The 22,855-nt window shown below is 45.4% G+C and overlaps 1 protein-coding gene across 2 annotated transcripts in view; it reads left to right on the top strand.

Annotated features, from left to right (window-relative positions):
• The window catches only part of STAB1 (stabilin 1), a 238,892-nt gene that overhangs the window by 39,437 nt on the left and 176,600 nt on the right, over window positions 1-22,855 (top strand). For both annotated transcript variants that reach the window (XM_033926301.1, XM_033926300.1), the window contains exons 11-15: window positions 2,226-2,305; window positions 6,825-6,989; window positions 9,363-9,497; window positions 18,509-18,571; window positions 22,016-22,129. In XM_033926301.1, coding sequence (XP_033782192.1) covers window positions 2,226-2,305; window positions 6,825-6,989; window positions 9,363-9,497; window positions 18,509-18,571; window positions 22,016-22,129 — 557 coding nt within the window. The remainder of the gene's footprint in view (window positions 1-2,225; window positions 2,306-6,824; window positions 6,990-9,362; window positions 9,498-18,508; window positions 18,572-22,015; window positions 22,130-22,855) is intronic.

Here is a 22,855-nt window from a genome sequence, read left to right as displayed (position 1 = left end):
CATACCATTTAAATCTTTTCGTTCTTTGCTGGCAGGAAGCAGAAACTCATACCTGCTGCTCAAACCAGCCCTAAGCCTTCCCTCTGACGTGTTTCCACCTTTATCAGAAACATGAAATTGTGTCTGAGGGAGCCTTAAACAGGCCGTTTAAAAATCTGAATGGTTTTAGCTTTATAAAAAGTTTCCCAGCTTAGTATTACAAAATTTACAGCATAAAAACAGGAAAAGGTCTTCAGATTTGGGAACTGGAAATCTGTAATTTTTGTCGCATCCTGAGCGGGAAGAGATCTTGAAATCGCTATTGTGAAGGACTGGTCTTTTGCTGTAAGGATGAACGGAAAAGATCTAATGGGAGAGGGAGCACTAAGTATAGTGGTTTTCAGATTTCTATGGGAATTGGCAATGCCTGTTGTCACTCATGGATTACTCCTGAGATCCTCTGCACCTTAAAGGGTGCACTTCATAAAGATATTAAACTTGCTTTTCTTCCCTGAAACACGAAAAAATTGTGCCATTTCAGTGTTGTGTATATTCTTTTGTGCCTAGGCCTTATTAGTGAAAACATTTGCAAATATTGCCCCTTCACATGTGAAAGTTTATATGAACTTAAAATTAATGAGCTGCTATAATGCAAAGCTCTAATGATTTAGAATTTCACAAAAACTGGCACACGAAGGGCCGAATTCAGTAAATGACCCTCAAAAATTGGTGCTGAAAAAAATTGACACTTAGGACAGATTCCATAAAGGACGCCTACATTAGATACCGCTAAGCACCCAAATTTCAGATGCCTAGTGATGGCTAACTAAAATCCATGCGCAACCCAAATTGTTTTAATTAGCTTAAATGGCGTAGTAATTGCACCATTGACGTTAATTGATGATTTAAAAAAAAAAAAAAAAAAAATCTAATTAAGAGTTCCACTTGGGAACTCAGAGCAGCGCCTAATGACGCATAAGTCAAGGCACCCTCCAATGCCTACCTGAAAAGTAGGCATGGTTAGGGGCAGAGAATGGCATGGTTAGGGTTACCAGATGTCTGGACTTCCCTGGACATGTCCTCCTTTTCGAGGACACACCTGCTTTATGGAATCACACATGGTTGTCAGAGAGTGTGGGCTGGCTGGTGGTGGAAAGTTAGAGGTAGAGGAAGGGTTGCGCATTGAGTGGGGGGGGCAGGGAAGGAGTAGGAAGTGAAGATGAGAGTGGGGTGGCCCCTTGCTACGCCACTGTATAACAGTGTGCATAATTTATAGGCATGCTCACGGCCCACCTATGCCCGTTCCATGGTCGCGCCTCCTTCTCAGATTGGCACATTAGAGTTTATGCGTACCACTTTATAGCATACCCTTAAAAAGTAGTGTGAATTGGTGTCGATAATTGCTTCTTAGTGTCCAATTATGGCCATCAATTGGCTCATTAAATAATGACAAAATAAAACGGGGGAAACAAAACCACAAACTCAAAAGCACATAACCAAAGTGGAATTGTCCCAATCAGAATGGTGCGCACTAAACAAAAGTGTCACAAGCAACCAGAAAATTGAACTGGAAAGTAGCAAGGTAGAGTTTGTGTGCCGCTGCTGATTTTGGTGTCCCTGTGCAGCTGCTTCAGCATACTTCTGAGGCAGAGCGGATAGGCCGAAACATGCGCAGGTCGGGTCATTGAGTCATTGGATGAATTTTATGATGCTTTGGATGAATAAAGGCATTTGGATTTATCAGATGAGTTAAAGGACACTTTTGTTTAATGCGCACCATTCTGATTGGGTCAATTCCACTTTGATTCTGTCATTAAATAATTAGTCACCATATATACAATATCAGGGGATAAGTGCATTTTGTGTGAGGGTGGAGAATGGACATGGAAGGCGTGTTGCGATTTGTACTCTGCAAATATCGTGCACAAACCAATACACATACGGTTAACACAGGACCACTTATTACCGTCTAATGGAACTTTAAACAAAGTCCTGTAAAGACAAATGCTGGGGTCGTCCCCAGTGGCTGCCGTGTTAAATATGTGGCTGCTGCACACTGATGTCCCACATTAAGCCACACTAACTGCAAGTGTTAGCGCCCCATAGACTTTCAGTCGCGTTAAAAGGCATCCACACTTTTATTGTGCATTCAGCTCTGGTTTACGGTGGTTGAACCCCAAAATGAATGTTGTAATTGCTAAAATTGCTGCAGGCATGTAACAAACTGCACTTATGTTTCTTACCAGAGACAGGCTGTTCACTAACGCTGAGAAAACTGGGGCCTTTCACAGTCTTGGTTCCTATGATTAGTACTCTGAAAATAAATGTAAGTACGCTGAAACACCAGACTTCTGATTCTTTGAATATCATATCCATGGATCTTTCGGATAATGGGAAGGGTGACTGGTCAATTTTTATTATGTTATTGGTTTTGTTATTTTTTTGTTTTGCTGGCAAGGAGTGGGTTTCTATTTTATCTGATTATTATATATGTTTTGTTTTGTTTTATTTATTTTTTTGTTTTGGCTTAGTTAATTTTCTTGTCATTTATGCTATACATTGAGCAATTGACCTAGAGCACGTGGTGGTTATGCAATTGTGAAATATAAGGTATAGAGCAGTGTTTCTCCCAAAGTTTTTTTTTTTAGCTCTGACACACCAAACGGAGCAAATGTTTTTTGTGGCACATTATAATTGAAATTATAAAATTGCAAAACCAACAAAAAATTAAATTTGAGAGCTTTTTATTTAAAGTTCTTTAAGCTGTGTATAGGTAAATTGTAACAACGGTGAAACTAAAATACATAGAATTGCTAATCAGTGTGATGGATGTGCTTGTTTTTGAGCACAAATTAACTCAATACGCGGCTCGATAGTCAACAAGCAAACACGCATTTTTATTCATGGATATTATGAGCACCACTGAATATATAGGTAGAACAGGCTAACATAGTAACATAGTAGATGACGGCAGATAAAGACCCGAATGGTCCATCCAGTCTGCCCAACCTGATTCAATTTAAATTTTTTTTTTTTTCTTCTTAGCTATTTCTGGGCGAGAATCGAAAGCTTTACCCGGTACTGTGCTTGGGTTCCAACTGCCAAAATCTCTGTTAAGATTTACTCCAGCCCATCTACACCCTCCCAGCCATTGAAGCCCTCCCCTGCCCATCCTCCTCCAAACAGCCATACATAGACGCAAACCGTACAAGTCTGCCCAGTAACTGGCCTAGTTCAATCTTTAATATTATTTTCTGATTCTAAATCTTCTGTGTTCATCCCACGCTTCTTTGAACTCAGTCACAGTTTTACTTTCCACCACCTCTCTCGGGAGCGCATTCCAGGCATCCACCACCCTCTCCGTAAAGTAGAATTTCCTAACATTGCCCCTGAATCTACCACCCCTCAACCTCAAATTATGTCTCTGGTTTTACCATTTTCCTTTCTCTGGAAAAGATTTTGTTCTACGTTAATACCCTTTAAGTATTTGAACGTCTGAATCATATCTCCCCTGTCTCTCCTTTCCTCTAGGGTATACATATTCAGGGCTTCCAGTCTCTCCTCATACATCTTCTGGCGCAAGCCTCCTATCATTTTCGTCGCCCTCCTCTGGACCGCCTCAAGTCTTCTTACGTCTTTCGCCAGATACGGTCTCCAAAACTGAACACAATACTCCAAGTGGGGCCTCACCAATGACCTGTACAGGGGCATCAACACCTTCTTCCTTCTACTGACTACGCCTCTCTTTATACAGCCCAGAATCCTTCTGGCAGCAGCCACTGCCTTGTCACACTGTTTTTTCGCCTTTAGATCTTCGGACACTATCACCCCAAGGTCCCTCTCCCCGTCCGTGCATATCAGCTTCTCTCCTCCCAGCATATACGGTTCCTTCCTATTATTAATCCCCAAATGCATTACTCTGCATTTCTTTGCATTGAATTTTAGTTGCCAGGCATTAGACCATTCCTCTAACTTTTGCAGATCCTTTTTTATATTTTCCACTCCCTCTTCGGTGTCTACTCTGTTACAAATCTTGGTATCATCTGCAAAAAGGCACACTTTTCCTTCTAACCCTTCAGCAATGTCACTTACATACATATTGAACAGGATTGGCCCCAGCACCGAACCCTGAGGGACTCCACTAGTCACCTTTCCTTCCTTCGAGCGACTTCCATTAACCACCACCCTCTGGCGTCTGTCCAACAGCCAGTTTCTGACCCAGTTCACCACTTTGGGTCCTAACTTCAGCCCTTCAAGTTTGTTCAACAGCCTCCTATGAGGAACTGTATCAAAGGCTTTGCTGAAATCCAAGTAAATTACATCTAGCATATGTCCTCGATCCAGCTCTCTGGTCACCCAATCAAAAAATTCAATCAGGTTCGTTTGGCACGATTTACCTTTTGTAAAGCCATGTTGCCTCGGATCCTGTAACCCATTAGATTCAAGGAAATACACTATCCTTTCTTTCAGCAACACTTCCATTATTTTTCCAACAACTGAAGTGAGGCTCACCGGCCTGTAGTTTCCTGCTTCATCCCTGTGACCACTTTTATGAATAGGGACCACATCCGCTCTCCTCCAATCCCCAGGAATCACTCCCGTCTCCAGAGATTTGTTGAACAAGTCTTTAATAGGACTCGCCAGAACCTCTCTGAGCTCCCTTAGTATCCTGGGATGGATCCCGTCTGGTCCCATCGCTTTGTCCACCTTCAGTTTTTCAAGTTGCTCATAAACACCCTCCTCCGTGAACGGCGCAGAATCTACTCCATTTTCTCGTGTAACTTTGCCGGACAATCTCGGTCCTTCTCCAGGATTTTCTTCTGTGAACACAGAACAGAAGTATTTGTTTAGCACATTTGCTTTCTCCTCATCACTCTCCACATATTTGTTCCCAGCATCTTTTAGCCTAGCAATTCCATTTTTTATCTTCCTCCTTTCACTAATATATCTGAAAAAATTTTTATCTCCCTTTTTTACATTTTTAGCCATTTGTTCTTCCGCCTGTGCCTTCGCCAAACGTATCTCTCTCTTGGCTTCTTTCAGTTTCACCCTGTAGTCCTTTCTGCTCTCCTCTTCTTGGGTTTTTTTATATTTCATGAACGCCAACTCTTTCGCCTTTATTTTCTCAGCCACTAGGTTGGAGAACCATATCGGCTTCCTTTTTCTCTTGTTTTTATTGATTTTCTTCATATAAAGGTCCGTAGCCATTTTTATCGCTCCTTTCAGCTTAGACCACTGTCTTTCCACTTCTCTTATGTCTTCCCATCCTAACAGCTCTTTCTTCAGGTACTTTCCCATTGCATTAAAGTCCGTACGTTTGAAATCTAGGACTTTAAGTATCGTGCGGCCGCTCTCCACTTTAGCCGTTATATCAAACCAAACCGTTTGATGATCGCTACTACCCAGGTGAGCACCCACTCGAACATTAGAGATACTCTCTCCATTTGTGAGGACCAGATCCAATATCACTTTTTCCCTTGTGGGTTCCATCACCATTTGTCTGAGCAGAGCCTCTTGAAAGGCATCCACAATCTCCCTACTTCTTTCCGATTCCGCAGACGGAACATTCCAGTCCGCTTCTGGCAGGTTGAAATCTCCCAACAGCAGAACCTCCTCTTTCCTTCCAAACTTTTGGATACCCACAATCAGATCCTTATCAATTTGCTGCGATTGAGTCGGAGGTCTGTAGACTACACCCACGTAGATAGAAGTTCCATCTTCTCTTTTCAGAGCAATCCATATCGCTTCTTCCTCTCCCCAGGTCCCTTGCATTTCGGTCGCTTGGATATTGATCTTTACATAGAGAGCTACTCCTACACCTTTATGACCATCTCTGTCCTTCCTAAAAAGATTATATCCCGGTATGTTTGCATCCCATCCATGTGATTCACTGAACCATGTCTCTGTGATAGGCTATATTCTACAATCTGGATAACAGCAATATTCGGAACACTATCTGATTAATATTAACCAGATAGCGTTCTGAATAAATTTAAATACTACAGCCTGCATTTTAACCAACATCTGGCCAATAGATGTCTATAGATTAGCTTCACTTGGCCCACATGGTCTACCCGTTTGTGTTGCTACTTATGACCTCTTTTATAAAGCCGCGTTAGCGGCTGTGTTGCGCTAATGACCCCGAAGCCCATAGAGATTTAAAGGGCTTCAGGGCTGTTGCCGTGCGACAGCCGCTTGCACAGCTTTGTAAAAGAGGCCGTTAGTTTTGGTCTTTTTTTTCTCCCTTCCTCGGCCACTAAAGGTACCTTTATCTGTTCCTAGCATTCTTGAATATTCTCACAGTTTAGACCCCTACCACCATTCCTTGAAGTACGTTCCTGGGGTTTGCCGCCACCTCAGTGTAAAAATCTAGTTTCTTACACTCTGACTCCATCCCTTCAGCTGGTCTTCAGATAACTTGCTGCTCTGCCCATGTTTCATTCATTCATTTCCCCAGGACGATCTGAAAAGCATGTGGATAATGGCCAATGTTATCTAGATAATTCCTTTTGGATTTGTGGACAATTTTCTCTGGGTTTAAGTCCTGGCGTGGGCTCTTATGAGCCAAGGGTAGGGCTGCTGCTGAAATAGCACTCACGAAAGCTATTGGAAGGAGCTGTGCACAACACATAACTGGCCGTTTATAGCCCGAGGAAATCCCAGAGAACTGTGCAGGATTAAAAAATTGGAACAATACCAGCTTTTGTAGAATGGTGCCCTTAATAATGGAATGAGGAAACGTTACTCTTATGGGGAAAATAAAAGGCGGACAATGTAATTGGCTGTGAAATCGGTAGCTTTTTGATGGATTTTAACTTTCTGAAGCAAATCTCTCTTTTCAATAGGAAGCGATGACCCAACGTTTATGCAAGCTGCACATCATCCCTGGCCAACATCTATTGACAGATTTAATTAGAATAAAAACCCTGTGGACACTAGCTGGAGAAGCAGTGGAGTTTCAGAACAGGGAATGGGGAGATCTGGTCCCTCATTTGAATGCTTTTTATGTGGTATGTAGCAGCAAACCTTATATCTCTGTTTGACCAAGACAGTATAATGCAGAGTATCATCCCTTATATTCTGTACATAGCTAAGTGATAACAATTGATTATTAACATTAATAAGCACTCAATTGGCAGTAATTAAGAGTTACATGTGGATCCTGTGGTGTAACTAGGGTGAGAGGTGCTTGGGGCGGTGGCACCCCTCCCCCACCCTCTTCTCTGTCCCTCTTGTCACGCATGCGCCTATCCCTTCCCCGTACCTTTTTAACATTCCCGGCGCGAGCAGCAACCCTAGCCTGCTGCTCACGCCAGCTTCTGCTCTTCCTCTGATGTCACTTCCTGGGTGCGGGTCCAGGAAGCGACATCAGAGGAAGAGCCAACACTGGCATGAGCAGCAGGTTGGGGTTGCTGCTTGTGCTGTGAACATTAAAGAGGAAGGAGGGAAGGGACGCCCGCGCAGGGTAGTGGGGGGGGGGAGGACGGGTGCCAGTGCCCCCCACAAGACGGCGCTCAGGGTGGACCGCCCCACTCTCCCTTACTACGCCACTGTGTGGATCTGCCCTATGCCTTATTCTACTACACCGCTGTGTGGATCTGCCCTATGCCTTATTCTATAATATGCACACCTAAACTTCAAACGTGCAACCCCAAAAGGGACATGGCCATGGGAAGGGCATGGGTGAATTAGGGCCAGAAAATAGGTTCAACTTTATAGAATACATGCATTTGCGTGCGTAATTGCCATCAGATGGGTATGAACATGTCCACCAGCCTTTGGTAGCCGTGTAGTAAAAGCTTGCATCCAAAGTTAGGTGCAACATGCACGCTAAGTTAGTGTCTCATCACGGTTGTTCCCCACAAGTGCCCTTTATAGAATACTAGCTAGCTTAGTTCATATCATTTCAATGCCTATCTTCACCCAATGTGTAATTAAACTCTGGAATTCATTGCCGGAGAATGTGGTGAAATCAGTTAGCTTAGCAGAGTTTTAAAAAGGTTTGGCTAATTTCCTAAAAGAGAAGTCCATAGGCCATGATTGATATGGCTTTGGGAAATCCACTGCTTATTCCTAAGATAAGCAACATAAAATCTGTTTTACTACTTGGGATCTAGCTAAGTACTTGGGACCTGGGTTGGCCACTGGGATACTGGGCTCGATGGACCTTTGGTCTGTCCCACTATGGCAATGTTTATGTTCTTATCTTTGGGCATCATTTACAGAATCCAGCCCTATGTGTGTGCACATGTAGACCTCGCAGCTCTTCCTAAACACTACCCCCAGGAATGTCTGCATAAATACACTTTCTCTTCTTAGCGTGCATAATAGCCATGTTTCATGTAAGAAACATACTTCACATGCTGAAAATGCTATAGAACTTACCCTCTTTATGCTTTTTTAAATGATCTTTCAGATTTGAGTATGGACATTACTGGTTTACAATAGTTTTATTTTTAGCAGAACTTACTTTAGTGTTTGGAACTCAGTTATTAGTGACTAAGCTGGCAAGAACATAAGAATAGCCTCACTGTGTCAGACCAATGGTCCGTCAAGCCCAGTAGCCCATTCTCATGGTGGCCAATCCAGGTCACTAATACCTGACCAAAATCCAAGGAGTATCAATATTCCTTGCTACCGATCCAGGGCAAGCAGTGGCTTCCCCCGTGTCTTTCTCAATAACAGACTATGGACTTTTCCTTCAGGAAATTGTCCAAACCTTTCTTAAAACCAGATATACTATCCACGTTCCAGAACTTAACTATTCCCTGAGTGACAAAATATTTCCTCCTATTGGCTTTAAAAGTATTTACCTGTAATTTCATCGAGTGTCCCCTAGTCTTTGTAATTTTTGACAGAGTTTAAGGATGTGCATTTTTTAAATTTTATTAAGATTTATTGTTTGCCCTTTAGAAGAGATTCACTCAAGGTCATCTACAAAACAGATAGTTTGACATACACCGCTCGTACATTGTAGTAACAATATAACCAGAAGTAGACAGGAATGGGGATTGTGGGAAACCCATGGCGATGGAAGAAGTTGTCATGGGATTTCCATGGGACAGTAGTCAAAATTTCTGTGACTTGATAGGAGAGTGGTTAAGACGGCAGTAGGATTGGCTCTGAGGATTCTGAGCGTTGATCTCCTTACCTTGTCCTCTTTGCTAATTCCGCATAACAGACGTTTGATTGATATGCTTCCACAAAGCCCAAAAGAGTAACTGCGGGGCGAGTCCTGAGAAGGAGCCCCAATCTCCATGGAACATGACGTTTCACTATCTCTCCACTCCCCTCCCCCCTCGGAGCTAATATACTGCCTTGTCCATATGCAAATGTAACGAACAGTTGTACATATACCAATCTTCTTCTGCTTCTCCTTCAAGGACTTTAGTTTCCAGTCTGCACCCGAAGAATTATATCGGATTATGTATTCAAACCTACCAGCTGCTAATGGCATAATCCATATTATTAATAAACCACGGACAAAAATTGGCACAGACATGCTAGGGAATAAGGAGGTAAGATAACCTATTTTTATTTCTAATTTGAGCATTTTTGAGCCTTTATTTATGATTTTCCAAGGGAGTGAATTGTTATCTTTTGAATGATACTCCCACCTCATTCTTTAACATGTGTGCATAAACAGAGAGAGGGTATCAAAGTACAAAACACAGAAAAAATAAATCCAGCACCCAAAGACCTTCAAGTTTGAGGCAATCGATCTTGCTTTTATTGATGGACTTCCAGATCTCATTATAGAATTTGCCCTTGGCACCCAACATAAGAACCTTACTAGGTCAGTACCTGGCCAAAATCCAAAGAGTAGCAACATGTCCCCTCACCTCTTCTCACCTTTTTTTTTTTTTTTTGTTTCCTTCCCCATTAATTAGAACAATGTAACTTTACCCCCCTTATTTTTCTTTTAACCCCCAGTCTCATGTTTGTCTTTGTAAAACGTCTTTAATGTTCATTCTTCCCCCCTTTTATAAGTATTATTTTAATTTTAATTTTTTTTTTTTAGCATTGTAAACCGGCTAGATACCTGTTGATGGTCGGTATATTAAAAATAATAAACTTGAACTTGAATTCCATGCTACTGATCCAGGGCAAGCAGTGGCTTCCCCCATGTCTGTCTCAATAACAGACTATGGACTTTTCCTCCAGGAAATTCTCCAAACCTTTCTTAAAACTAGCTAAGTTAACCGCTCTTACCACAACCTCTGGCAACATGTTCCAGAGCTTAACTGAATCTAATCTAATATACAACTTATTAATCGCAATATACTAAAAGTTCAAGGCGATTTACATTCAAAAAGGCCGTAAAATCTGTGGGAAATACAAAAACAATAATTAGAATATCATCATAATAAGAATATTTCAGCAAGTCATATAAAAAAGTTTTAAAATTTTTACAAAACCTTAATTAATTGATATCAGTCCTAATGTAAACAGGAAGATTATTCCAAATTGTAATAGCAACGTAAGCAAAAGAGGAGTTGTTCTATCATTTATACCGTACTCCTCTAATCTGTAGAAAATGTAGTAATAAAGCACCACATAATCTGGTGAAAAATAATGCAAATGAGAAGAAAGCAAAATCGGATTATCTGAAGAGTCAGTCTGTAATAGACAATGAGCTATGAAAGATGATTTAAACTTAATTTGCCTCTCAACTGATAACCAGTGAAGATTCTTATATGCTAATGCAACACTTTCATATCTTTTTAGACCAAAAATCAATCTAACTGCAGTATTCTGGAGCAAATATAATGAATTACAGTAATTGAGTTGAGGTAACACTAACATCTGAACCAACAGTGCAAAATGTTCAAAAAAGCACAACTTCACAAGCTTAAGTTTCCTCAATATATAAAATCTTCCTTCATAAATTAGAAGTTTGATCTTCAAACGTAAGAGAAGAGTCTAAAAGAATGCCCAAAACTTAGACAGTTTATGTACTTGCAGAGTAGTAGGTGATTGCAGAGTAACGTCATCGAGTGCCCCTGGTCCAATGAATCGCAAACTGTGTGCCACGGTGGGATTCGAAGTGTGCCATATGACATCGACAAGGAGAGTCATCACTGGTGCCAGCTTACTACCTACAAGCGTTGGAGAGAGGCACGTCCTGTAGACAGTCAGCCAGCACCGACGCCTCTCCGTGTCTCTCCTGTTGACCCCCTCCCACATACTGCCAGCTCAAGGACCCATCTTTAGGGTCTTCACGCACGCGCAGATGTAGACTTGATGCCACACACGCACATGATGTCATCATGTCGATGTCCACGCACTTTTGGGTGCCCTCAAGCCTTGGCCAACTGTTTAGTGTGCCACGGCTGGAAACAGTTTGCAAGACACTACCCTAGTGTTTGTAATTTTTGACGGAGTAAAAAATCAATCCACTTGTACCCCTTCTATACCATTTACTTATTTTATTTATTTCCTTAGTTCTTTAGCCCATCCTCCCAAATATAACACCTTAAAATTACAATTCTTTAGCACTCTCCAGACCAGTAGAGGTTAACTTTACGATTGGGTATATATCTAATCATGACCAGCAGGTGGAGACTGAAAACAAAACTTTGGGACAGTATATCCTAGCCCCTCCTCTCTATTTCCCTCAGTCTTCTTTCAGTCTCCAGCAGGTGTTGAGTGATCTGTACCCATCTCCCTTGGTAGGGCTGTTGGAATTTGTTTATGGGGTTTATTGTCCCTGTTTTTAGCCGGACGGAGCTTGGACGGACTCTGTTTGGGGGTTCGTCCGACCTCGGGGGTGTCAAACCCGGCGGGTCACGAGCGGGGTCCCTCCCCCCACTTCCTCCACCTCCCCACATTTTTTTAGAGGAGCCTCAGCAGTAAGCCTTGCCCCCTAAGTCAAGCAAGGCATATTGCTTCGAGAGCCTGTGGAGTCTGTTCTGTAAAAAAAAAAAAAAAAAAAAAAAATCCTGAGGTAGTGCTGGTCTGGAGGGTTGTTTCCCTTTAAGAAAACTGTATTTTACTGTATTTTTTCATGTAACCAGCACTTTTTTATAGCTAGGTCGCGTCTGGAGCAATTGTGCCCTTCTCCGGGGGAGTAGGCCACAATTTTAGTCCAGCCGCGAGGCACTCGCGGCCGGCCTGAACTCGGCGGTTTGGGTCGGTGAGGTGGTGGAGCTCCGTCGGCAGCGGCTGCAGGCGCCCAGAGCTCCCCGCCGATGGTGCCTCGCGAGTCGGCAGGGAACGGTGGAGAAGCCCGGTCTTCTCCGTCCGCCCACGGAGGGATTCCCCGAGCCGCCGACGGTCGGGTTTTAGAGGATTCCCTCTCAGCTGATATTTTGACAGCTGATGCCGGCTTGCCTGTTTTAGCGGCTGAGACTATTCAGGTCTCTCAGCCGCTGCAGGCTGTGGAGGGAGCTGTTTTGGCGGGAAAGACGCCATCTTCTCTGTCTGGCCCCTCCATTTTGTCTTCCACCTCAGGTGACCTTCCCCCTGTTTTGTCTAAGCAGGGGCAGGTTTCTGCTGGGTCCCCTGCTGTGGCAGGGAGTCCCTTGGGACCCTCGGGGGGTTTTTCCCCTGATTTTTTCTTTTCATTATGCAAAGCCTATTTTCAGGCGGCTGGGGGTCCCGGTTGCGCCCAGGGGGTCTCGGGGGGTGGGGTTTCCTCCGCGCTCCCTGCGGCTTTGCCTCTCTCGTCTGACGTGACGTCCCCTCCGCCGCCTCTCTTGTCCAAGCGTCCGCGGGTGTCGTGGGACGAGGATTTGTGGTCGGAGGAACGTGTCGGTCTGGAGGAGGACCTGGACCCTTCTGAGGAATTCCAGGACCCTCTGGAGGGGACGGAAGCTGGCGGCGGGTTGTCGGGTTTCCCGTTCTCCAGTGACGAGGCGTCCGTGGTGCGCCTTTTTCAGAGAGATGAGCTGCCTGACCTTATTCAACAGGTTTCTTCGGCTTTGCGTTTTGAGGACGCGCCGCCGGAGACTCCGCGTGTGGGGGACCCTCTGTTACGAGGGATCCGTTCCGTTTCCCGCTCTTTTCCTATGCATCAGGATATTCGGGATATTATTCTTGAGCAGTGGAAAACGCCGGAGACGCCGTTTCGGCTGGCGCGCAGCATGGCTCGCCTGTATCCCATTCCTGAAGGGGATCGGGCTACGTTAGCTTCGCCAGTCGTGGATGCGGTGGTCTCGGCTATTTCCAAGCGGCATACCGTGCCTGTTGAGGGCGGTTCTGCCTTGCGGGACTCTGAGGAGCGCAAATTGGAGACCATCCTTAAGCAAAATTTTCAAGTCTCTGCCTTTGGGGTCCAGGCGGCTATTTGTGGGGGACTGGTCGCTCGCGCCGTGTTTCGGTGGGCGGAGCGGGTCTTGGATCGAGAGTCTGACGACTGGTCTCTGGTGGATCAGGAGGTAGCGAAGATTGAGATGGCTGCCTCATTCCTCTCGGATGCTCTGTATGACTTGGTGCGGATCTCGGCTAAGTCCATGGCTTTTGGCGTGGCCGCAAGGCGTGTGTTGTGGCTGCGCGCTTGGGCGGCGGATGCGGCGTCCAAAGCTAAGCTTACTAAATTTCCCTTTCGGGGGTCGTTTTTATTTGGAGAGGACTTGGATAAGTTGATTCAGACTCTGTCGGACTCGAAAGTTCCCCGTTTGCCGGAGGACCGTGCCCGCCCGGCGTCTCGGGGTGGTGCGGCCCGGGGGCGTTTGCGGGAATTTCGCAAGTATCGCCCTGGGCGTGGGGCTGCTTCTTTCCAGTCTCCGGGGTTTTCCCGGGGTCGGTTCTTCCAGCGCATGCAGCCCTTTCGGGGGGCCCGTCGGGGGGCAGGGAACCCCTCCGCCGGTTCCCCCGCTTCCCGTCCTGCACAATGACGCCTTGCCGGCGCCCCCCTTGGTTCCGGTGGGGGCCCGGCTGCGCGACTTTTTTCCCAAATGGGCCGAGATCACGTCCGATCAGTGGGTCCTGGAGGTGGTGCGGGACGGTTATGCCCTGGAGTTCGCCCGCTCTCTGCCGGATTTTTTCCTCGCTTCTCCGTGTCAGACTCCGGGGAAGACGCAGGCTTTTCGCCAGACCCTTCAGCGCTTGCTAGATCTCAGGGCAGTGGTTCCAGTGCCCCCCCCGGAGTGGGGCACGGGCAGGTACGCCATTTACTTTGTGGTGCCCAAGAAGGAGGGGACTTTTCGGCCCATCCTCGATTTGAAAGGGGTCAACAGGGCTCTCAAGGTTCCCTCTTTCCGTATGGAAACGCTGCGGTCGGTCATTCTGGCGGTTCAGCCGGGGGAGTTTCTCACTTCTCTCGATCTGACGGAGGCCTCCTTGCATGTTCCTATTCGGACCTCTCATCAGCGTTTCCTGCGCTTTGCGATCTTGGGTCGGCACTATCAGTTCTGTGCGCTTCCCTTTGGGCTGGCCACGGCTCCCCGGACGTTCACCAAGGTGATGGTGGTCGTCGCGGCAGCCTTGCGGTCGGAGGGCATTCTGGTACACCCCTACCTGGACGACTGGTTAATTCGGGCCAAGTCGTTGCAGGAAAGCTCCCGGGTTACGACTCGGGTGGTGGAGTTTCTCCGGTCGCTGGGCTGGGTGGTCAACCTTTCCAAGAGTCGGTTGGTTCCGGCTCAGCGTCTGGAGTACCTCGGGGTGCTGTTCGACACCTCCTTGGGGAAGGTCTTCCTCCCAGAGGCCCGGGTGAGCAAATTGCAGTCTCAGATTCGCCTGCTTTTGGCGTCCCGGTGTCCTCGGGCGCGAGATTTCCTCCAGGTCCTGGGGTCGATGGCGGCGTCCCTGGACGTGGTGAGGTGGGCGCGGGCCCACATGCGTCCTCTCCAGTATGCTCTGCTCCGGAGGTGGTCTCCCCAGAGGCACGGGATGGATGTTCCGGTTCCCCTGCGAGGCTTGGCGCGCTGCAGTCTGCGTTGGTGGCTCCGGACCCCTCACCTAGTTCAGGGGGTGGGTCTGGATCTTCCGCAGTGGACGGTGCTCCTTACGGATGCGAGTCTCCTGGGTTGGGGGGCCCAGTGTCTGGGTCACTCTGCTCAGGGAACCTGGTCCACGGAGGAGGCCTCCTGGTCGATCAACGTGTTGGAGACCAGGGCGGTCCGGCTGGCGCTGTTGGCTTTCCACTCCCTTTTGTTGGGCAAGTCGGTCAGAGTCCTGTCGGACAATGCCACGGCGGTGGCTTATGTCAATCGTCAGGGGGGCACCAAGAGCACTCTGGTGGCGCAGGAGGCGGCTCGGCTCATGGTTTGGGCGGAGTCACATCTTCTGGACCTCTCGGCCTCTCACATTGCCGGGGTAGAAAACGTTCAGGCGGACTTCCTCAGTCGTCACTTCTTGGATCCGGGAGAGTGGTGTCTCGGCGCCGAGGCGTTTCAGTTGCTAGGGCGTGCTTGGGGGCAGCCCCTGATGGATCTGATGGCTACAAGTGGCAACGCCAAAGTACCCCGCTTCTTCAGTCGTCGCAGGGACGGTCTGGCCGAGGGTCTGGATGCTCTGGTCCAACCGTGGCCAACGGAGGGGCTGTTGTATGTGTTCCCTCCTTGGCCATTAGTGGGCAGAGTACTGCTTCGCATTGTTCGCCATCCGGGGCTGGTGGTCTTGGTGGCTCCGGATTGGCCTCGTCGTCCGTGGTATGCGGATCTGGTGAGGCATCTGGTGGCGGATCCTCTTCCTCTGCCTCTCGAGTGCGATCTTCTGACGCAGGGTCCCATTCCCATGTTCGACCCGTCTCCCTTTTGTCTTACGGCTTGGCTCTTGAAAGGGGCCGCCTGAGTAAGAAGGGATATTCCGACAAGGTGATCTCTACACTTTTGGGGTCCCGGAGGCTTTCTACCTCTCGGGCTTATGTACGGGTTTGGCGTCTTTTTGAGGAATGGTGCCGAGCGCGGGGAGTGGTCTCCTTTCGCGCTTCTCTGCCTAACATTCTAGAGTTTTTGCAGGATGGCCTGGATAGGGGCCTGGCCTGGTCTTCTCTTCGGGTTCATCTGGCGGCCCTGTCGGCTTTTCGGGGGCTGGTGACAGGTCAGCGTTTGTCAGCCATTCCTGATGTGATTCGCTTTCTTAGGGCGGCCAAGTTGCTCAGGCCTCCCATAAGGCCCTCGATTCCCTCTTGGGATCTCAATCTGGTTCTCTCTGTTCTAGTGCGCCCTCCTTTCGAGCCGTTGGATGGCTGTTCGTTGAAGGACCTTACGCTGAAGTCGGTCTTTTTGGTGGCCATTACTTCCGCTAGACGGGTGTCGGAGCTACAGGCTTTCTCTTGTAGGGCTCCCTTCCTGGAGTTTTCGAAGGAGCGGGTTGTTTTGCGGCCTGTTCCTTCCTTTCTGCCGAAGGTAGTTTCTCCTTTTCATGTCAATCAATCGGTGGTCCTCCCGGTCTTGGGTAGTCGGGAGGGTTCTTCTGAGCAACGACAGCTGCGCAAGTTGGATGTCGGTCGGGTCCTCCATGCTTATGTGCAGCGGACCCGGGATTTTCGGAGCTCCGATCATCTCTTTGTGCTTCTGACGGGTCCTCGTCGGGGGGCTGGCGCTTCTAAGGCTACTATTGCGCGTTGGATCAAGGAGATGATTGCTTCCGCTTATCTTCTGAGTCAGAAGCCGGTTCCGGAGTTTCTCAAGGCTCATTCCACTAGGGGTCAGGCGGCTTCTTGGGCTGAGTCGTCGCTCGTGCCTCCGGTGGATATTTGTAAGGCTGCGGTTTGGTCCTCCTTGCATTCATTTGTTCGGCATTATCGGGTAGATGTTCAGGCGCGTCGGGACGCGGTGTTCGGTGAGCGTGTTCTGGTATCGGCCCTTCGGGGGTCCCGCCCGTGAGAGGGACTGCTTTGGTACGTCCCAATCGTAAAGTTAACCTCTACTGGTCTGGAGAGTGCTAAAGAAGGAGAAATTAGGTTCTTACCTGCTAATTTACTTTCTTTTAGCTTCTCCAGACCAGTAGAGGTCCCCACCCTGTCTGTTGTTGTTGTTGTTGGGGCTGTTGCGCGGGCAGTTTTTGGTTTTTGCTGCGGGTTCTAGTATTTTTCTAGGGCCGGGGAGAATTGAAGAACAGCGGCTGTGGCTCGGCTGGCTTAGCTGGCGAGCTGTGGGGACCTTCTTCCTTCGGGAATTTCTCCTCTGCATTTTCCAACAGCATTTTTTGGGTATGTTATTTGTTACTCCTTTCGGAGTATTGTTTTTTCTCTCTGTTGTTTTCCAGTTCTTGGTTCTGCTTGGCTATTCGGCAGACTGAGGGAAATAGAGAGGAGGGGCTAGGATATACTGTCCCAAAGTTTTGTTTTCAGTCTCCACCTGCTGGTCATGATTAGATATATACCCAATCGTAAAGTTAACCTCTACTGGTCTGGAGAAGCTAAAAGAAAGTAAATTAGCAGGTAAGAACCTAATTTCTCCTTATGATCCTACAATAAACAAAATTAAAACAAGTAGGTTTTCACATTTTATGAGTTTCTAAATGAAATAATCTCGCTGAGGGTAAACAAAAATACCTCTCATATTGTGATAGCAGAAAGCATGCAGGAGTATAAATTAGCAATTTCTCAAAGATATATATTGGAATCATTTTATTGACAGAGCAAAGATAATAGATGAAGAGGAATCAAATATAGTAGATGAAGTAGGGTAAAATGGAAAGCAAATATTTCCGTCGTCTGGTTGGGATAGTATTACCAACTGAGCAAACAAAATATGAATGATTTGTAATTACTGGAATGCAGAAACACACACACTCTTCCCCGCTGCTTGAGCATCCCTGCCCTCGTGTAACTCTTGAAATATTTGCCGACACAAGCAGCATCTTCCACCTGCTGCTCGTGCCAGCCTCTGCTCCCTTCTGATGTCACATCCTGGTCCCGAGACCAGGAAGTGATGTCAGAAGGGAGCCGAGGCTGGTGCGAGCAGCAAGAGGAAGATGCTGCTCGCACCAATGAATGTTTAAAGAGGTAAACGGGGTGGTCCACCCCCTTGCCCCCGCCATAAAACATAAAAACTCACTTGTATACTGCGAATACCATTAAGTTTAATGCCGTTCACAAAGACTAGTAATACAAATGAATAAACATCCAATATGTAACTTTCGAAAGATTCCCTAAAAAGATGCGTCTTTAAGGCACGTCAAAATTGTTGATATGAATTTGAAAATGTTAATTTTTGAGTTCTGTATCACAGTGCTGCAAATCTGGGGTCCCCAAACACTGAGCTTGTGTTCACATTTGACATACACTCCAGGGGCAAGAAAGTGGCCATTATTTTTTTATTATATTATTTTATTTTTATTTGTATATTTAATGATTATGTTTTGTAATGCATGCTCTGTGATGATTTGTTAGAGAAGTATATTTTTTTGACACAGAGGGTTTTGTATTATATTTCTCCCTATTTTGGCCTATTTCATTATTTTTTTATAGCAATGAGGAGTAATCAATACTGCTATCCATTTAGATATTTTATTTTGTATACTGTTTGGATCTTGTGCTGGTCCAAGATTAGTTTTTGCAGCCTTCGTTGACATGTACCTCCCACACTTTCCTCAAGAGTCTTGTCTTTTTCATTATGTCTTCCTTTTCCTATAGATCAGCATTGGAGAAATTCTTGCCAAAACAGAGATCTTCAACAGATTTGAAACTATGCTGGAGGTAAGTTAATTTTCCCTTCTTATCTGAAGGAAATACTTGACGATTGTTTCATACTCTGACATGTCGCCTGCTGCTGTAAGGCATTGTGGGACAGATTCTGTAAATGGCTCCTAAATTGGCAGCTACCTACGAAAGCAGTACTGGTCGCATGTCAATTGTGCTTAGACACTATTTAAAGAATCACAGCCAACAGCGTCTACCACGAAACCTAGGCAGCTTCAGTGTAGGTCAGAGTTTTACTGGCCTACATTGCGGAAGCCTAAGTTCATTTGAGAATCGCATCTAACGGTGCCTAAGGTCATCTCTGACCCTAACCACGCCTACTTTGACCTTAGGCGCCTCCTTGGATGCGATTATGATACCTACCTTTGTAGGCGTCTACCAACGCCCACATTTTGAATGAGTTTTAAATTGGTTTAAGTTAGACAACAGTATGGCACGTACCACTGCCTAAGTTACAGTGCCGTTTCTAGAATCATGCTCTTTGTGTTCCTTTGGATGACTGTTTTGTGTGTGTGACTCATAGAAAGCGAGGCGACAGCGATAGCCATCAGATGAAGAGATGAAACAGCACAAGGTGTCCTAATCGGTCTAATGCAAAGTTTGTTCTGGCAAATGCACATAAAAGACCCAACATGGCGGTGCTTTGGTTTGTGTTGCCTGTGTCGAGAGAACGCTGATATTTCAGCTGTGACAAGAATTAAATCAGGACAAACTTTCAAACTAGTTTTAGTGCATGTTATCACATAGGAAGGCAGTGCTCAGAGACATGGAGGAAAAAGGGGAACAAGTTCCCCCAAAAACCTTACCACCCAATCATTGCAGCACTTCCAATTAACAAGTTAATACTACTATGCAATGCATCAAATATAAGTAACACTTAACTTTGAGGCCAAAGAACTTTATTTAACAAGATATGTGTTACTTATTTTGATGCATTGCACAGTAGTATTAACTTGTTAATTGGAAGTGCTGCAATGATTGGGTGGTGAGGTTTTGTGGGGAAATTGTTCCCCTTTTTCCTCTGTCTCTTGAGCATTACCTTCCTATGTGATTGAAAGTTTGTCCTGATTTACCGTAATTTTCGCTCCATAAGATGCACTTTTTTTCCACCCAAAAGTGGGTGGAAATCTTGGTGCGTCTTATGAAGCGAAGGTCCAAATTTTGTTACCCCGCCGTACCACCTTTTCCGAACCACCTTTATTTTAAAACACACACCCCCGCCCGCCGCCACAGCTAGATATTTAGATTTTAGCAAAGCCTGTGACAGTGTTCCACCCAGGCGTCTAATAAATAAACTGAGTACCCTCAGCATAGGCCTTAAAGTGACGGACTGGGTCAGGAACGGGTTGAGTGGAAGGCGACATAGGGTAGTGGTCAATGGAGATCTCTCTGTGCCAAAAGATTTGATTCTTGGGCCTGTTCTTTTTAACATTTTTGTAAGCATTATTGCTGAAGGGCTGTCAGGTAAAATTTGCCTCTTTGCGGATGATACCAAAATCTGCAATAGAGTAGACACCCCCCCTGATGGTGTGAATAATCCTGAAGAAGGATCTAGCAAAGCTTGAAGAATGGTCTGAAATTTGGCAGCTAAGATTTAATGCTAAAAAATGCAAAGTCATGCATTTGGACTGTAAAAATCCGAGGGAACAGTACAGTTTAGGAGGTGAATAACTTTTGTGCACGACAGAAGAGCGAGATTTGGGTGTGATAGTATGTGATCAACTAAAGGTGGCCAAACAGGTTGAAAAAGCAACGGCGAAAGCTAGAAGGATGCTAGAGTGCTTAGGGAGAGGAATGGCCAGTAGGAAAAAGGAGGCATTGATGCCCCTGTATAAGACTCTGGTGAGACCTTATTTAGACTATTTTTTTACAATTCTGGAGTCCGAACCTTCAAAAACATATAAACAGGATGGAGTCAGTCCAGAGGAAAGCTACTAAAATGGTTGATGGTCTTCCTCATAAGATGTATGGGGATAGACTTAAAGATCTCAATATGTATACTTTGGAGGAAAGGCAGAAGAGGGGAAACATGATAGAGATGTTTGAATGGCATAAATGCTCATGAGGCAAATCTTTTTCTTTGAAAGGAAGCTCCAGAGCAAGAAGGCTTAGGAGTACTCTAAGGAAATACTTTTTTTACAGAAAAGTTGGTAGATGTGTGGAATAGTCTCCCAGTAGAGGTGGTGGAGCCAAAGACTGTGTCTGAGTTCAAGAAAGCATGGGACAGGTTAGGGAGAAGAGAGGATAATGGATGCTGTGGATGGACAGAATGGGTGGGCCATCATATTTCTATGTTTCAATGAATGAGACATGCCACCTTGTGCCTTTCTGTATACAAATTTTCCACCATCAGAACCATAAGATGAGTATTTTTCTACCTGTTTCTGATAAAATCTACAGATATCAATTGAGCCAGTTTTTTTCAGTGCGTCCATAATCCACTTCCCTGGGCTGCTTAGCTTTCAAAACACTTCTGCATAACCGTTCATGTGTCAAATGTTGATCCATGAATGGCTCCTGGAGTAATATACAGTATTTTGTATTTTCTACTGTTTTAGTTTTGGCCGTGTTGTGCATTTGTCTGATGGTAACTGCTGTTGCCTTGTTTCTATGTCTCTTGCAAAGTCTTTCCTCATGCTTTGTAGTTAATTCTTAAAAAGCTCCAGACATCCTGCGTCAATTAAGGCCAAAAACTATTTGTGAGTGTACAAGGCTATACATTAAAAACATGACTACTTGCACAAGAGAGAAAATTTGCTGTAGGTAGGATGTTCTTTATAGGTTTGCTAGTTCCGTGTCATAAAGAAGAGTGTTTATTCGGTTCTGGTTTTTACCCTCTCCTGCTTCCCTATCTACTTGCAATGCTGCATCCTTCTCTTGATGTAAATCACCTTGAACCTGTACTGGATAAGTGTGATACAGAAATTTAAATTAGATTAGATATCACAGATTTAGATTTCTAGTACAAATCAAATAAATAGCACTCCATCCACATATATGAAATAGTGTGCAACCAAGACTGGATCAGTGTTTTCCTTGTGACACAGAATTCTTGTCAGCTGAATGTGTAGATGAGTTGATTTTCTGCATTGGGAAAAAAACCTCTCTGGTTTTAGAAATGTAATTTTCCTAAACTCAGCAGCAGAAGACACAGGATCAGTTGTTACTGAATATTAAAATATTCAATTTTCTCTTGTTTGCATTGCAATGGTATTTTAAATACATTTCATACGGTCTCCTGTGAAATACATCTCACTTTATATCCAGGAGTTCTCTGTTTATTGGACATATTTGTTGAGGAACTCTGGGAAATGCAAGATCTGTCCCAGTTTTGGCGTCAGATATGAATTTCTTATGGCTAAATAGTATAGTCTTATTAAATTTTATGGGTTACAATTCATTAGATTTTGTTTTCTTTTACAAGCTGTTTCATTTTTCCAGAATTGTGAGCTGCCTGCAATATTAAACGGACCAGGTTCTTTTACTGTGTTTGTGCCCAGTAATGCAGCAGTGGACACTTTAAGAGATGGGAGACTTATCTACCTCTTCACCCAGGTGAGTGCTGCCATTAAAGACTCTCCCTATCACATGATTCAGGAAGTGTTGTCTTATGTAGAGTCGTAGGGTTATCATTTGGCTAAGGAGGACAGATTGAGACATTGCTTTTAGTGGAAGTAAAACCCCGATGTCTCGATCTCGCCTCCTTACTTCCGTTGCTTTTAGTGGAAGTAAAACCCAGATGTCTCGATCCCGCCTCCTTTTTCTGGAGCCATATGGTAACCCTAGTAGAGTGGCCTAGTGGTTAGAGCAGCTGCCTCAGCACTCTGAGGTTGTGAGTTTGGTTCCCACTACAGGTGCTTGTGACTCTGAGCAAGATATGTAACACTTCATTGTCCCAGGTACAAAATAAGTACCTGTTTTAAAATCTATAAACTGCTTTGATTATAACCACACACAGAAAAAGCTGTCTACAAGTCCCATCCCCTTGATGTAGTGCAGAGTATTGCTTCATTTAGCAGATAAGAATAGGCATACTGGGTTTGACCAGTGGTCCATCTAGCCCAGTACCATGTTTCCACAGTGGCCAATCCAGGTCACAAAACCCAAATAGTAACAACGTTCCATGCCACCAATCCCAGAGAAGCAGTGGCTTCCCCCATGTCTGACTCATTAGTAGATTATGGACATTTCCTCCAGGAACTTGTCCAAACCCTTTTTAAAACCAGCTCGTACCCCGTCCTCTGGCAATACATTCCAGAGCTTAACTATTCTCTGAATGAA

This window comes from Geotrypetes seraphini, chromosome 17 (genome assembly GCF_902459505.1).
Source record: "Geotrypetes seraphini chromosome 17, aGeoSer1.1, whole genome shotgun sequence".
NCBI lineage: Eukaryota > Metazoa > Chordata > Amphibia > Gymnophiona > Dermophiidae > Geotrypetes > Geotrypetes seraphini.
The sequence above is the reverse complement of the archived record's forward strand: the minus strand, read 5'-3'. Positions and strand labels throughout refer to the sequence as shown.